Source organism: Populus nigra, chromosome 10 (assembly GCF_951802175.1).
Source record: "Populus nigra chromosome 10, ddPopNigr1.1, whole genome shotgun sequence".
Lineage (NCBI taxonomy): Eukaryota > Viridiplantae > Streptophyta > Magnoliopsida > Malpighiales > Salicaceae > Populus > Populus nigra.
Window position 1 is genome coordinate 6,823,688 of NC_084861.1, and position 17,345 is coordinate 6,841,032.

Below are 17,345 nucleotides of genomic sequence, written 5' to 3' on the forward strand. Positions count from 1 at the left end.
ACATCAAAACGATCAAAAACATACAAATTATATTAAATTTTAGTAATAAAAAAATTAAATTTTTTGCGAATGCCAGTTGAACCTTTTAATAGATTTTTGTCAAAATGCTGATTCTTTTTCTATATATGCCGGTTTCTTTTCGCCTTTTAATAGATTTTTTTCTCTGAAAAATAAAAAGTTAACGAGTCAATTACAGCTACCTTCTTGCCAATTGTCTTTTCTATGGCAAGCAACTGAATAGCAGTGCCATAAAACCTGGCTTGGTTGTTAGGTCAATTTGCTGTTGACCCAGGATCAATCTATTCACTCAGGACTTCTCCAAATCAAGTTTCATGTTAAAATGTCAAAATCAAGTTTCATGTTAGAAGTGTTTTTTTTTTTTTAATTTTGAAAAAGCATTACATTTTTTTTTTATTTTTAATTAAAATATTCTGAAATAAAAAAAAAACTAATTTAAAGAAAAGAAAAAAAAATCATCAAAAAAAAATATTAATTTAAAAAACCAATAGGCTGGCTTATGGCTTAGCTCTTGCGAAGCCTCTCTACTCTTCAGCTAAAACTCATTCAACCAGGCTCCAAACTTATGCGGCTCAAGATATCAGAGAGTTCTCAAAATAAACATGGAGATAATTTCCGGTTACATGCACAATTGCTATGTGCATAAAATGAACATAAGTCTGAAAATTAAAAATGAAGTGAATCCCAGACTCGGGAAACTATGTTCCGAGTTCGATCCTGCCACTGGAGATATGACCAAGTCAACATAAATAATTGAAAATAATTACAATATTTTTCTAGTTTTTTTGTAGGTGTTATGACCTCATTATATTTCGTTTTTTCTTTCTCCATACAGGAAAAAAAAAAGAAATAAAAGAAAAAGGAAAGGAAAGGAAAAATCATACTGCTATAAACAAATGCAGAAGAAAAGGTTATTTTTTTGAGAAGGTTTAAGGCTACTTGCGTTTCCGCCCTCCTTTTCCCTTCTTGTTTTTCTTGGACTTGCTGCTTCCCTTCCCCTTGTTCTCCGTATCAGGGTTTCTACCTCCGGTTTCAACATTACTCCGTGAAATGTTTATCTCACCTTTAGCAGAAACGCAACTCCCCTCAGCCTTGCTGTTACTATGTTCCTCATCACGTTGGCCATCTGATGCAATGTTTCTCTCTGACATCTCTCTTTTAAGATTTTCATCGTGTTGCAAGAATATCTGGCTTAGGAAAAATTCCATTCTTGGCCTTCTTGACTGCAGCTTCTCGAGAAGTTCTCCAATTGTAGAAATGTCGCTCTCATGTTCTGATTCCCTGAAAATAAAATATACTTGAAAAATTATCGTAGCAAGTAGAATGAAATACTTCATTAAATACCATGGATCTAGGCATCATGTTTACACTGACCTCATTTCTAATGCAGCATTAAGTTGCCCCATTTCGTGAAGCATGGTGGAAGCTTCCTCAAGCAGGTTTTTATTATCAACACCGGGAGGGTTCTGAAAATTTCCATCAATTGCTGCTTTTAAAAGGCAAGTAATTCTGTCTATATCCACCTGAAAATAAATGATAAAATGATTAGCAGAAAGAGATAACCATGTCTCTGAGCATGCTAAAAAAATAAAAAATAATTCGAAAAGCAGCATTACCTTAAATGTTGGATCGCATGCAATATTGCTTCTTTCATCTACTCCATGGTTTGGAGATTTTAGTGCTTCAAATATTTCCCAAAGCCGTTCATGGTGCAATGGAGGGTTACCCTCATCCTTCTTCCCACAACTCGAGTTCCGGTTAGCCGTATCTCCAACATTAGATGGAAGCTCAGGTATCTTCCCCAGATCTTCAATGCCCTGAGGCACTATTCCTTTGAATGAGCTCCTAGTGTTTGCTTCAACAGCTCCTGTGTGATCCTGAGCTGTAGCATCAGTCTTTGCAAACAAGACTCTTAATACGTTGTCTTTGCTTTCATTGACCTTCATGTCCACAAAAATAGCATCTGGACACAAAAATCTTGAGCAATTTTTACCAAAACTCACAACTACCAGAGGATTGCCAATCTTGCTAAATGCTTCAGCTACCACAGTTGGATTTACATTCAGAGAATTATGCTTCTGCCTCTTCCGGATGGCATCGTAAAATTGACCTGGCAGTTTTTTGGTGATATACTTCCTACCCAGCAAGTCAGAAAGCAAGCCTTTACACAATCCAAAGTTCACATAAATTAAACATATTATGACAACCAATCTCAACACTACTACAGCATGGTAGTCATTCAGGACCTTCACGTTCTTTTCTGATACTCTTATCCACTCCATCATATCCTTCTCATTATAAAGAAACTGCTGAACAGTGTTAACAATAAACTTCAGGATGCTTTCTGCAGATTGGGGTGCATGTCCCATCAAACTTTCAAAAGTTGGACTCCCATGGCCTTCTTGGTAGATAAGCCATTCCACAAAAGAAGACTTTGTTGTAAGACAATAGCCTTGGAAGTAGGATAACAAAATTAGTTGGCGTTCGAGCATGTATAAGAAACAACCAGGCAAGATATAATCTCCTTTCCTCCAGTTGGCATTATAAGTATCTACCAGAGCTTCATGCAACTTCCGCATATAGGACACCTCGCTCACATTCCTACAGAGATCCTCAATGAAAGCCTTCCATGAAGAATTCCATTGTAAACCACCTGCCATCTTCTCATATGGTTCACATAACATCTCACCAGAACCAAGAATCAGCGATGTGATCCTTCCAAGTTGCGCATAAGACACATTGTTTTTTGAGCTCACATCTTCAAAGATAACTTCCTTGAGTAAATTCCTACAAATCTCAGTTCTCCTCAACGAAATCATATTCTCTTTCAGTGATTCTCTCCAGTCCCTAGGATAGATGCAATCATAGAAGCATCCAGTTGCCAGTCGAGTGAATTTCCGCAGTGCCTTGATATCACTGTGTTGAATACTTAGAAACTGGCAATGCAAAAGAAAATTTGCCACCTCATATATACGAGTAAGAGACCTGCTTTGGCAAAAGAGGGACAAGGAATTCCTAACTGATAAATTGTAAAGGGCTTCAAGATTGGTTAATACATTCATGCCAACAGAAAGTAATTCCGAACACCAATAACCCTGAGCAGCAGTGACAAACTGATGAACATCTACAGAGACCAAGTTCCCCTTCCTTTGAATAAATTTTGTGGGTATTTCCCTCACCCATTGAGCATCCGAGATCATCAGAAAATAGATAGCGTTCATATTACTAAACTGTCTCTTCACGCCCAAGTAATTCAAGCAGAATTCACCAAAATCTCCATATTCAGTTACATCTTGCATTTCAAGACGTCCAAGAAACTTGAAAATGTTCACAATCTTATCCTTCCAAAAATTCCAAAAGTAAACAAGTGTCTCAGCAGAGACCTGGTTGTTCAAAAAGTTTCTTTCTGACAACCTTGCTAAATCAGACACTAAATCATTTTCCCACCAATACTTTGAGGTATTTAAATGAAGATGCATGTCCAGTATCTTTCGAGCTGATAATATTTCACCTCTGATACTACTATGTCTCCGAGAAGAATCTAGACTTCGATGAATCTTGAACAAGTTGTGCTGGCTATTCAATAAAATTTCAGCCTCTGTGTGAACAAACTCATAAAACTGGTCTGACACATCCTTTGCAAGTAACTTAGCTTTTGTCAAAAGTTCCTCTTTCTGAAGAAACTGCTTTAAAGGCCAGCCTTTGCTCCCAGTTGACCAGAGAGAGTTTGCAAACACAAACCACAGAATAAGCAATGATGCCTCCTTAAAATGTCCACCCTTGCCCAGTAGATCTGCCTCAAGGACAAGCTCACCTTTAAGCTTTGCAATGCCCGCCGCCTCCAGGAAGTTCCCTGATTCCACTTCCAATGACAAAAGCTCATCAAGGCACCCTAAATTAGTCAAGAAAGTACGAGATGAAGACATGGAATCAAAAGCTCTAACATATTTCAGCATGGCTCTGTTGTCATTGAGCTCGTGATAATGACAAGCACAGCTTTCCAGAAACTCTTGTTCAATTGTATCCATTTCTCTGCTTCTTTGGTCTGCAGTCCCATATTGTTTCCAGTACTGTATATAATGCACGCCCGTGTCAAAGAGTTTTCCTTTGGTACATGCAGACAAGCACTTGGAGAAATTGCAGCCTTTTGCATATACTTCAGCTGCAGAACAATAATTTTCAGCAAGAAAAAAACATTCTCCAGCTCTTTCCATCGCAGATTCCCCACATTGCAAGTAAATCCTACCTGCAGAAGCCAGTAAATCCTACTCGGTAATAACTGCAACTTAAGGTTAAGATCATCCAGTCAACTAATTTGCAAGTCTGTGAATTTCATAAATAATTTTCTCACAGAAAAGATGGTGCAATTTGCAATGAAAAATATTAATTCAGCATACAAGGGCACGGGCAATGGTCATAACTAGCAGAAACATTAGAAAACCAAAAGTGCAGAATAACGGTGGTTGCAAGACTCCTTTTCTGTCAAATATATTTTCCATCTATCAGCTCATGTTTCTGTAGAAACGCTGAAAAAGAAGTGAAGATAGCACAAAAGCATACCTGCCCTATCATACTCCTTCAACATGTAAAAGCATTCGGCAGCACACTCAGCCTTGCCTATTGATTCAAAAATTTCTGCAGCCTGCCTACGGGCAACAGAAGCCATTTCAGGATTTGAACTATGCATTCTGTCAGCAGCTGCTTTAAGCCCAGCAGCCTTGGACAATTTCTCCGCACGTTCATCCCCTGCTCTTTCAAAGCACATAGTTGCCATCTCATAGTTACCCTCACGTAAAAGCTGTATGACACCAACAAAAGGTATAGAAAAGGCAAGTTACACTTTTATGAGCAGGGCGAGACGACAAGAATGCAGTGTGAAAGACACTTTTATGTCCTTTCAAACAAGTAGGAATGGCATGTTGAAAACATCTAATATCACAGAAAGCAATAAGCCAAGATATCAAACTCAAAAAATTTTGTGAACAATATGGATAACCTCCAGTCCAAGACAAATTTTACCTCGACAAGTGAATGCAGCAACTTTTGATCAATCACAAAAAATAATTAAATAGAGATTGCATATTAAATGTTTTTTAAGAACATCAAAATCAAGAAATTATAAGTTAAATGCTACATTAGTATAACAAGAAGCAAACCTTGTAACCCTGAGACTTCCACTCTTCAGGACTGCTAGAAACTTGCATTGCTTGGGCAAGCGAATCATCCAGTTTCCTCACTTGGACAAGGCCCTTCTTCGTCCAGTAGTCAAACATTGGTCTGGAGAAATCCTCCACATTCTCACAAATCCACAACCTTTGCCGTGTACGTGTGATAGCAACGTATAATTGCTTCAACTCAGAGCACAAGACATTATGTTTTGCTGGGATGAAACTTGGAAAGGATGGGGAATTGGCATCAAGTAAATCTTGTTCCTTCATATACTCATAGACAACTCTCCATTTATTTTTCAAAGGTGATGAGCCAAAAAAGTTGTACAAGAGGACATCCTAAAAAAAAAATCAGGCAAAGAGTTAAAAGGGCAAAGACATCAGTGGCTAAAAGAAATGTGAATGTTTGTAAACATCCATCAGATTTTAAAAAAGTATCCGCTCTCCCACATCCCATCCATAAACTCAAACAGCAATTCAAAACTAAAGGGGTACAAGTTATGAGCATGGTAAAAATTATCAATGTGGTGATCAAATGTGTTGTAAAGGAAAACGCGCTTGGAAAGAAGGGCAAATGATAAAGATAATGTTCTAAATAGGAAAACAAGATGTACAGTAAACCACTGACCTGAAATTCTAGGCCCTTGCACTCTACAACAGTCAAAACAAGAGCATGCTTCCCAACATAGTTATCAATCTCTTTCTTAGCAGCATCATCCCGCACCAATATCACCTGCTCTGCTCCAAACCCAACAAAATTGCTTCTCACATTCCCACTATTCCCGAAAATAGTTACAATTGCATTTTCTTCATTTCCAGATTCAAGTAAAATAGGAGCTTCCCCATAAATAAGACTTGTTTCATGTCTTAAAGCATCAATAAATGAAGGGAAAAAACGGTAAAGAAGATCAATAACACTCTGAGCTAAATTGAGCACACCAGCATGGGTACGGAAGTTCTGGTTCAATTGAAATATTTTAGATATTTGACCTTTCTCGTTTCTGTCATTTCCCGCACTCTTTGATGCTAAAACAAACTCCTTATAGAACAAAGATCTTATATCTTCAAACCTAAAGTCAATCCCCCTAGCAATTGTTTGCGCTGTATCACCAGAAAAAACAAATCCCTCATCTACATTCCTACAGATATATTTGAAGAGAGCAATCTGCCTCATTGTAAGATCTTGGACTTCATCAATATAGACAAAATCCATCGCTTCACCCTCATACTTGTAAGTTTTAAGACGAAGATGAAGATCATTTACAAAATCAGCCATATCAAATTCACCATTTTCTGCCTTCATCTTTTCATAGTCTTCAAAAATATCATATATTAAATCTCTCTTCTGCCTAGTTAAAGTGGATATACGACCTTCTGACAGAATAACATAATCCTCTCGGCTCAGTCTGCCATCACAAGACTCTCCAGCTCGCAGGCCACCTTTTATATGGGAAATTATCTCAGTAAATACTCTGGATGAATCAAGCTTTTTTTTGAATTTTTCATTGAAACGTGCCCAATAAACTGCACAAAACTTCTCGAAGTTAACCTCCTTTGTTCTTATAAGAGTTTGTGCTGAGATTGATCCTGAATTCCCTACTTTTTCATGCAAAAGCTGCCTCATGTCAGAAAATCTTTCAAAGTACGAATTACCCATTGTTCCATCAAGCATCATTAAAAATTTAAAGAAAGTGATAACAAGTGGGTATGACTTTTGAGGAATATCTAAGAAAGAGTTTGTAATATCTTTGAATTGTGCTGCATCATCAATATCTTCCATATCAACTGAACTCCCTTCTGCTGAGTATTTTCCACCAGAGGCAAAGCTGTACACACACAACAACGCTAAAATAAGAAAACATATACAGAAAGCAGGGTAATTTTAGGAAGAATTTTCCGAAGTTTAAAAATAATGGAATGCGGTGATATGATTAAAAAAGAATGTTTATGAAGTACATAATAAGCTAAGCTAATTTTAAGGGCCTGCTATAAATTTCTAAAACTTCAATCCAGCAATGCATATGAACAAATGCTTGTTTCAGACAATAATATTTCCTTAATAACAAGTTGCATCATGAAAAGCACACTTTGCAAGAAAAAAATTTAACCTGGAGGTATCAGCTCCAGCGTAGAGTGTAAGTTCTAAAACAATACAAACCTTTTCAATTGTATCACATGATGCTTGATGGCATAACAGAGTTTTGGACTGACTGTCACAAAAAGTTGACGCAAAACAGTTTCTTTGGCATCTCCAACACCATCCCCAACAGATTTAATGTCATCAGCAACATTGTTTCTCCTGCTGCTGTCCTTTGAAGTATTTAAGTATCCCTGTGTTGCCGTATAATATAGTTCCTCTTTCTTAAACAGCTTCATTGTCAAAACAGTCGTTTTACCAGTCCCTGATCGTCCTAGTATAAATGTACTTCTTTGGAATATGATTATCTCGAGTTCTTCATCAGTCACTTCAAATGGGAGCTCTAATTCTCTTCCATCACGGTCAGAAAGCAAGTGGCTCACGACCCCAGAAGATAATGAGTAGAACTTCATCAGCAACAAACTATCACTCACTTTTGAGTTCTCTACATAGTAGGGACCATCAGGACCACCAGCATTTGAATTGCTTCTTATTTCATTATTGCTGCAACTCTTATATCTGGGAATATCAAAAGAGGTTCTCCAAGTTTTTGGAACTTCCAGATCTCTGAACAAAAACAAACAATAAGAAAAACTCAACAAAAGAAAACGAAATCTAACCGTTTCAACCAAATTGAAGCAAATTTCTAAGTAATTATTTAGGAAAACAAGTGCACAACAAGAGATAGAATAAATATAGCAAAGACATACCCCTCTAGACATTTTTCATTGCAATGACTGATAAAATCATCAGTATACGTCTCAAAGATGCCCTCTAGACGTTTAGCCAGTATAGGAATATCTTCTAATGGTAATAAATCCCAAACCTTCAAAACTTGTGTGTAGCATATTTCCTTCGCTATGTCAATCGAACAGATTACATACAGTCCTTCAACCTTGAACTGTTTCAAGATTTGAGAAGAGCTTCCGCAAATGAAGTCCACACTCCTTTTCTTAGGACGCCAGCCACTGGAAAGTTTCAGTAGAAGGTTCAGAACAGGTGTCTTCTTTCTGACTGATGCTAGTTTGCCAAATGACTTTTTGAAGTATTCACTGAAAAGAACCTGGACCGCACAAATATCAAAAGAAAATAACTATGATGCTTAACACAAGCTTAACACAAAACATCTGCCATAAGGACTTCCATATTACATATATGATGGATGACAGAAAGGTAACTACGAGACAAATACCTTCCATCTAGCACTTCTGAATAGTGCACTGTTTCCTTTAATCAAATCATCAAGCTGATCAAACTCTTTCTTGACTTCTAAAATTGCTTTGGCCAAATCCTTGTCTTCATCAGCATGAAAGAAACAATTGCGTTCCTTAGCATCATGGACTAACTTTTCCCAAATGGATTCACTAGTTGATAGGGTTCTTTCATTCCCCAAAATCCAAAGACAATGCCTGAAATGGCATTAAAAAAAGATAAGAACTGTTGTTAGAACAATTAAACGACACCAGGAATGAGCTACTTTGAAGCACTACCTAGCCCTTGTAAGAGCAACATTAATTCTCCGAGGATCAGACATGAACCCAATTGCTCCACCTGTATTGGATCTCACGGTTGATATTATTACGATGTCCTCTTCACCACCTTGAAATCCATCGATTGAACTCACCTTTACTGAAAAACCATCAATGTTTTCATACTTCTTACCAAGCTTCTCTTGAATCGCACCAACTTGAGCAGTATATGGAGATATTACACCAACTCTAACCTTTTGTCCATTCCATGCTGCGTGCAGAAACATCAAAGGATGTCAAATAATAATAATAATAATAGTAGTAAGTGATAGCAAAATCTTGTGGCAGGAATTGTATCGATGAAATGATGTTAAGCAAAAAGTTTATCAGCGAAAAGTATCAAATTCATAGTGTCTATGCTTTCTTCAAAAGTGAAAGGCCATTTGCATTGTCTCACTTCTCTATTATTAGTCTCTCTGAAAACAAGATGTCTATAAGCATTGACTTTAAAGGAGCTAAACAGGCATACAGGTGTTTTTAATGCAAGATGAAAACACCGCCAGAGAAAGTTTGGTAGTGCAAGATCATTTAATTTCCTCATATGCCAAAGCAAAACAATTGTAAGCATCAGTTTGCACAGAAAAATTCCAAGCCTTCGGCTGTAATCATATATAAAAAGTCCAAAACACGATGGTAACAATAACTTCAAGTTCTTGCATAATATACCTTTGTACAGACTTCGCAGTAATTTCAGCACAATGGCTACCTCAACCATATTTTTCCTGCTATGCCCCACATCATCTAGCTCTTCTCTTCCACCCAATACATTTATGAATGTATAGGGACCAAACATTGGCCCTGGAAGATAATGCTTTTCATAACTTCTAGCCTTGACATTTGGTCCATCTAAGATCTGACTGAAGTAGAATTTTAAATTAGGGAAGCAACTGATGGATGGATGCATTCTGTACTGCATATCTAAAAGATGTTTTGAATGACCCAATGAGCTGAGCCTTTCAAATAAACTCCTTCCAAAGCCAGCTTTATCACAAACCTAAGAACCATAAGCTATAAGAAGCCAATAGTGTATAAAGTAACAAATCTAAAATTCAGTTCAACAAAAAAGACCATAATAAAACAATGAGGTAGCTTTCTCATACATTGCTTACGACCATAGCTGGTAATTGACACTCGTCACCGATTAGAATAGCATGCCTAATACCAGGAAGTTGTAGGGGTATTGTTGATTCACACTCTTTTAGCTGAGCTGCTTCGTCAACTACCAAAAAGTCCAGTGGTTCAATCGGCAACAAATGCAACTTATACGAACTAGAAGCTGTGCACAAAAATAAGGTTGCTTTCTGGAAACAGAATTCCTCTATTGACCGCTTGTTCATAGCACTTGGAAGATCCAGATGGCGGAGAGAATCCCAGACTCTTTTCAACATAGTAAGGCATTCACTTCTCTTAAGTCTCAACTGCAACAATATATCATTAAAACCTTGGAAAGAATCCTCATCTAACCCTGGGTGTGAAAAAACTTCAAGCAATTCATCAGAAATCACATCCTCATGGAATAGCCAAGATTCAAAAGAGTTAAGTGACCCAAACAAGGATACGATGTTCTGAATGTTATGTTTGAGAAGGCAAGTTTCTGGTATGTGAGTGCATAATAAAGTGAGGCATCTTTTTAGATGTACTGCAGTAGAGCGGAATCTATCTCTCATAAATTCGAGAAACGTTTTAAGCTCTCCTTTGAGGGCAACAGCTTGATAGCTACAGGATTCCCTTTTCTCTTCATTTTCATCATCATGCTCCTGCATTTTGATTAATTCATTCTCCACGAAAATGGCATACTGAGAATCACAATCTTCAAAAAAATCAATTGTCGAGTTGAAACAATTCCTCCAACCAGTCAGAGGTGCAAAGCACTCTATAAGCCTTTTGACACGATAATCCAAATAGACTTCCTGAGTTTCAGAATCAACTTTGAGTCTGTCCTTATTCCCAAACAAAAGAATATCTCCCACAGAATGAAACAAAGAATCCGTTACTGAATCTGCTTCATGGGATTCTGTGACCAGCTTGAGCACCCTAGAGGCCACTTCTGTAATTGAAACATTGGTTGGGCCACATGTTAGAGTTCTGCATTTCATTTTTAGGAGGCTAAAGAGCAACATACTGACTGTTTTGGTTTTCCCGGTCCCTGGCGGGCCCCAAATAAGTTCAACTGCCGACTTATGGTTGCGTTGCTTTTTAAGCAGACATGCCAAAACCGCCTTGCTTTGGGATTCATTCAGATTAGATGACAGATTCACAACATTCTCATCATAGATTGCACGTTCCCACATAGAATATTGGTTGCAATTTTCCTCAACCTGTTATCCAACATGGAAACTCAATCAAGTTCAAAACAATATATTGCATGCAAAATAGACACAGATTCGTCTCCTGGAAGTTATGTCTGCAACTAAATATATATAACAGAAAAAAATAGGATGAAAAACATGATCATGATTATTCTTCACCGCTATAAGAATCATCAGGGTGCCCATCTATTTTACAGAAAGATAGTCTATAGAGAAAAACACTACAAAGGAAAAATTACAGAGAGAGAAAGCGAGAGCGTGAGGGTATAAGTAGATTAAAATAATTTTTTTTACATTCCAAGCAAGAAGCTCAAATGATGATACCAGTAGAAAAGCGAGCAGATCCACCACTCAGTCCATCCATTTTCTCCGGCTTTATTCCAAATTTGGTTTTGAATACCACCAATCCATCCCTCAAGAACGATTTCGAAATTAATAGCATATTTTAAGCCAAACTGGCTATCTCCATGTTTCCACGTGTGAAAATATAGCATCTACATGTGACCTAAGGTAATGCAAAATCTACATGATACTAGAGACAGCAATCACATTCATATATCTCTTACCACAGAATCAGTGTACAGAATCTCTTTGATGATATTCAAGTTTCCGAACATGTGGAGTGCATTCCATATTCTTTTGCTAGTTGTTATATTAGTCAATGAAATCACAGTAAGTGATTTCTGCAGTCCATCACTAATTTCAATTTCTTTTTGCGCCTTGACTGTGAAAGAAGTATATGTAGCAGCATCCTCGGTCTCATCTCCTGTTATACTGGTGACCACAGCAAATGTCCATGTCCATCCAACCCTTTGCAAATCAGAGACATTTTCAGGTTTAGCGCTTGTTAAAATAACGATGTCGCCGGGCAATGTTTTGTAATGCTCCTTGCCACTGCCACGGGATCTGTTTCTCCAATAATCAATATTAACATCATACAATAATGTGCCGTGGGGCTTGGCCTCAAAGAAAGCAACCATTTCAGCAAACGGTGCCCTGGATATAATATCCATGCTTGAGCTCAATTGTGCACGGGTTTCTTCCAACAAAGGAATTACATATGATCCAAGATAATGCTCAACCGAGTAATATGACTCTGGAATATTTTCCACCTATAAAGGAAAGCAAAACACGAGGTCATTCAAAGGACATGAAGGCACCTCAAAAGATGCTATCTCAAAATATTCGGCTGGTACAATAATCTAATCTTTTTACACGATGCAAGGACAGCTCAACTGCAACAAAATTATTTCCAGGGAACACAGCGGCTAGTTTCAAAGTTGAGGAGCTTTCACAAAAATATAAACAACACTGAACAATATTTAATTGTATAATCAAATTACACATTTATTTAACAGGTTGCTCCATTGCATCACATCACATGGTCAACAAATACACAAGTGAGTATCCATTTCAAGAGTTTTGGCACAATTAATCAATCATGTAGTAGCATTAAGACTAAGACATTTATCTAAACAGCTACGAATTGTCAACTCCTAAAAAATATTTTGACACCAAGCATGCATGCAAGAACAAACTCGATCCATTATTAAAAGAATTTCCAAAACTCTTCATTTTTATGGTAAGTTAGAGCTGCTCTGCCTCAGCTTACGTTCAGGGCAAGCAATGTGCAATTCAAAGTGGAATGGACTTGTAATTAAGGGTCTAACCCACTATCGATGTAAGAACCAAATAATTTTTTTAAATCAAGAAGTTGTTTAATAAAGGAAACGTCAATTCACTGCTCAGTAAAATAATCCAAAAGCTGCAAATAATAATCGCATGCCAACAATCTAATTTTACAAAATAAATAACTAAAGAGAGAATGATGAAAATGGAAGGTAGAAAAGGTAAAAACCTTGAAAAGATTTTCATTGAAAACATCCTCAAGAGACCATGAAAAAATGGTGTCAACGAAGCCACGATCATTAGGAATTTCTTTCTTCTTCATCATCTTGCTTGAACTCTCTGATCTTTCCATCATCAATTTCTCGTTTATCTGCGATGATGAAAAGAGCTTCCTACTTTCAAACTTATAAAGGAAGGAAAAAGGTTGGGGGGGGGGGGGGTGTGGAGTTCCTTCGCCACAAAGAAACAAAGAAACAGGTATAAACACCGAAGGAAAGAAACGAAGAACCTTGACTATACAATGCAGTACGGAGGCTCCCTGGCTATGGATTCAAAGAAAAAAAGAAAGAAAGAGACAAGCATTATCCATCTCTGCGTTGCCTTTATTAGAGGTAAGAGGGAGTGTTGCTTCTTTATTATTGAGAAAGAAAAAGGCAGTCACAGGAAACAAGTCTTCTCGTCTTCCGTGCTACTGTATCGCTGGAGAAAGAAAATAAAAGGTCGGTCTTCCCTCAGGTCTTCTCGTATTCTGGTTCCTTTCTTGACTTAAAAAAGCTCCTCTTTTTTTTCTTCTTGCGCTCTTTCTCCACATGGAAATGCCATCACCGAAAGAATAGAAGACAGAGATACCGTACAGCCATATAGATGGTGATTTGTAGATTTATTTTTTTTCATTTTTTATATCTATATAAATAAGTGGAGTATTTTGGTTCACCTGAACTCAGCTTGTGTCATGTTGGATTAATTTTTTTTAACCTAAAAAAAAATTTACAAGTCTGATCAATGTTTGGATGTTTTTTTAAAGTTATAATAACTTTATAAAAAAATTAAATTAAATTAAATTATTATGATCAATTCAAAATAAATAAAATGATAAATGATAAAATTAGATAATGTATTTTTTTATTTCAAAATAAACAAGCAATTTTTTAATATAAAAATTAAAAAATGAATAAAATAATTATGACTATAACTTTTTTATTTGGAAAAAAAAAACTCCTATATATATATATATATATAATTTAGGTAGTTAATTGGGTGGCGTAGTTTTTTATTTCACAATCAAACGGTTTTCTTAAATGAACTTAAATATATTAATATTAAATTCTTTTATTATTGGATATAAAGCCAGATATCAACTCCGAGATTAAAAATGCAAAATCACACTTTCAAGATGCAGTCTTAAATTTAATCAGTATTGATAAGAGTTTAGACTATATCTAAACCGATATCAGCTCGTCCAAAGTATCGGAAGTATTCTTCAAGGTTTGTTCGAGAAAAGGTTTTTGCTGTGAAACGAAAAATGACACGGATGTGTGAAACGGACGAATGAATCGAATATTGTCCATCATGACGGTGACGAGCTCATCATTGACAAAAGGGAAAAAGATAAGGCCAGTAAAAGAACAAATATGCGGATGACACGTGCCATACACATGTCTATCAGGCTGGTTGGCCCGGGATACGAGCCGGGTCTCGAGAGGTAAAAATCTAGGTCTGTAATTTGCCTCGAGAAAGTAGAAACTCGGGCGATCTCGTACGATGTTTTTTTCATTTACATTTTTTTTTTAACAAACTAAAAATAAATCTAGGTCTGTAAATTTCATTTTTTTTATTTATATGAATTGTTTCTTAACTTTTTTAAATAGAAAATAAAAACTCAAGTATGTTTTTTATTCGACCTAGATTAATCAAGTATTTTTTTATTCGATCTAGATTAATTTATATAACTTGAAACCGATTTATTGGTTAAAAATATAATAATAAGGATCAGCTTTTATTTGTTTAGTTAGTTTAGTTGTGTAGTTATTATTATGTTTTTTTAAAATACAAATTATAAATGAAATTTAATTTCTAAAAAACATAAAAAAAAATTCAGAGAAGAAGAAACTATTCGATTTGTTACAATAATAATTCCTTTTAAAATCGACTTCAAAAACAACATTTCAAAAATACTATTAATAATACAAACCTTTTTTTACTTTTTAATTTTTTTTTTAAAACCCAGCGTCACTTTCCTTTTGCTCGTGATGAAACAAAACATGTATTTACCCTTCCTCTCTCTCCATTATTCCTTGTGCCACTTCTTCTATAGTAAGTGTTTGGTATTATAATATGGGAATATGTTATTACATTTAAAACCCACGGTCACTTTTTATAAATCTTTTTTTAGTATTTTTTTAATTAAAAATATATTAATATAGTATTTTTTATTTTTTAAATATAACACATTAAAATCATTAAAAAAAACACTTAAAATTAATACATCAATCAAAATAAAAATAATTTTAAAAATACTTTTTTAAAAAATAACACAATACCGAACTATATTTTAGAAGGAGAGGATTGATTATAGTGGCAGGGAATAAATCCCTTTCTGTTGGTGTACTGGATATATATATAATGCTGACCCATGAGGAAGTGACTCAGAAACCATGAATGGGTTTGCCAATTATATATCATAAAAATATCATAAAGCTATGTACGTAGGCAAAATAATAATAATAATAAACACCTCCTCAAAGTAATATTTGAAAATCCAACAATTCTGATAATTGTATTAGTTGTTAGGATACTGGCATGCAAACCCGACAAGACAAAAGGCAAGGAATAAGATAAAATGAGAAATGAGACACACAAGAATTTACGTGGTTCACCCAATTGGGCTACGTCCACAGGCAAGTATAGAAGGATTTTACTAAGTAATGTGGGAATTACAACCTCTCTCAAATAATAGGAGAACAACTAAGAATCTCTCTATTATTAGGAGAAAACACCTCACTTACTCTCTTACAAATACCTCACAATTTTGTGGGATTACTCTCTCTTCACTCTACTCTTCTCTTCTCTATCTTGGTGTGCATTTAGGCTTGAATGCATTGCCTATTTATAGGCAAGAGTGAGGGTATAATGGTCATAAATTTAGGAGGAATATATGCCTAACAACTCATCCTCCACTCATACTCCACCAATTATACCAACTCATCCTCCACTCACACTCCACCAATTACAACTCATCTCCCACTCAAATCCCATCAATTATGCCAACTAATGTAAAATGGCTTTACATTCTCCCACTTGAAGACTTTGATGATTTAATCAAGTCTTCACACTTGATTATCTGTGATTCTTCTTTTATCCTTTCTATACTTGCCATCTTCATGCTGCTTACGTTTCTGCTAGGCCATAAGAGGATCTACACCATATATACTTATCAGTGTTGACCGGTTTAGTCAAAGCATCTGCTGGGTTTTCCTTTGTGTGAACCTTCTGAAAATCCACACTTCCATCTTCCACCACTTCGCGAACAAAGTGATATTGAACATCTATGTGTTTTGTTCTTGAATGAAATGCTGGATTCCTTGCAATATGCAAGGCACTTTGACTATCACAATACAAAAGAATCTTCTCTTGTTTATGCCCGAGCTCCTCCATAAGTTTCTTCATCCATATTGCTTCTTTACAAGCTTGTGTAGCTGCCATGTACTCAGCTTCTGTTGTGGACAATGCTACAACAGTCTGAAGTTTAGAGACCCAGCTCACAGCTCCTCCTGCAATTATGAACACATAGCCTGTAGTGGATTTTCTTTTCTCAAGGTCACCAGCAAAATCTGAGTCAACATAACCTCTGACAGTAAATTCTGATCCTCCATAACATAATGCAGCATTTGAGGTACCTTTGATGTATCTCAAGATCCTCTTAATAGTATTCCAATGCTCTCTACCAGGATTTGCCATGTATCGACTAGCTGCTCCCACTGCTTGTGCAATGTCTGGTCTTGTACATATCATGGCAAACATTAAACTTCCCACTGCTGATGCATACGGTACTCGAGACATCTCCATCCTCTCTGCTTCATTGCTAGGAGACATACTTGAGGATAATTTGAAGTTAACAGGAAGTGGGGTGGAAATTGGCTTACAATCTTGCATGTTGAAGCGTCGCAAGATCTTCTTCAAATAATTCTTCTGAGAAAGCCAAATCTTCCTCTTACTTCTGTCTCGGTGAATTTGCATCCCTAGAATCTTGTTTGCTGGTCCCAAGTCCTTCATATCAAACTCCCTAGCCAATTGTGCCTTCAATTCTTGGACTCGATCTTTGTTGGGGCCTATCACCAACATGTCATCCACGTACAACAACAAAATGATGAAATCTTCTTCAAACCTCTTGTAATACGTACAATGGTCTGAACTGAGTCTGTTGTACCCAAGGCTAATTATGAAGGAATCAAATCTCTTGTACCAACACCTCGGCGCCTGTTTGAGACCGTATAGAGATTTGTTCAACCTGCAAACCAAGTTCTCCTTGCCTGTTTCAGCAAAACCCTCTGGTTGG

At 36.4% G+C, this 17,345-nt stretch overlaps 1 protein-coding gene across 1 annotated transcript; it reads right to left on the reverse strand.

Moving 5' to 3' along the window:
* Positions 1-637: 637 nt before the first annotated feature.
* Positions 638-13,532, reverse strand: LOC133704486 (uncharacterized). Its single transcript, XM_062129316.1, has 15 exons — positions 13,299-13,532; positions 13,020-13,160; positions 11,728-12,273; positions 9,953-11,170; positions 9,519-9,846; positions 8,814-9,063; positions 8,516-8,732; positions 8,034-8,386; positions 7,345-7,890; positions 5,815-7,012; positions 5,175-5,525; positions 4,579-4,816; positions 1,635-4,264; positions 1,393-1,541; positions 638-1,299 (listed from the first exon to the last, which is right to left on the reverse strand). Exons 2-15 carry the CDS (start codon positions 13,143-13,145, stop codon positions 954-956), a joined length of 8,496 nt encoding a protein of 2,831 aa, XP_061985300.1. The 5' UTR covers positions 13,146-13,160; positions 13,299-13,532; the 3' UTR covers positions 638-953.
* Between the last annotated feature and the right edge of the window lie 3,813 nt (positions 13,533-17,345).

What these genes read in the sequence shown, in the direction of transcription:
- LOC133704486 (XM_062129316.1), bottom strand. Translation starts at nt 13,145, where the DNA reads ATGATGGAAAGATCAGAGAGTTCAAGCAAGATGATGAAGAAGAAAGAA. An exon ending in TTCTGTACACTGATTCTGTG is followed by an intron (nt 11,171 to 11,727) that starts GTAAGAGATATA and finishes GTTGGATAACAG; the next exon opens with GTTGAGGAAAATTGCAACCA. An exon ending in TCAGAAGTGCTAGATGGAAG is followed by an intron (nt 8,387 to 8,515) that starts GTATTTGTCTCG and finishes TGTGCGGTCCAG; the next exon opens with GTTCTTTTCAGTGAATACTT.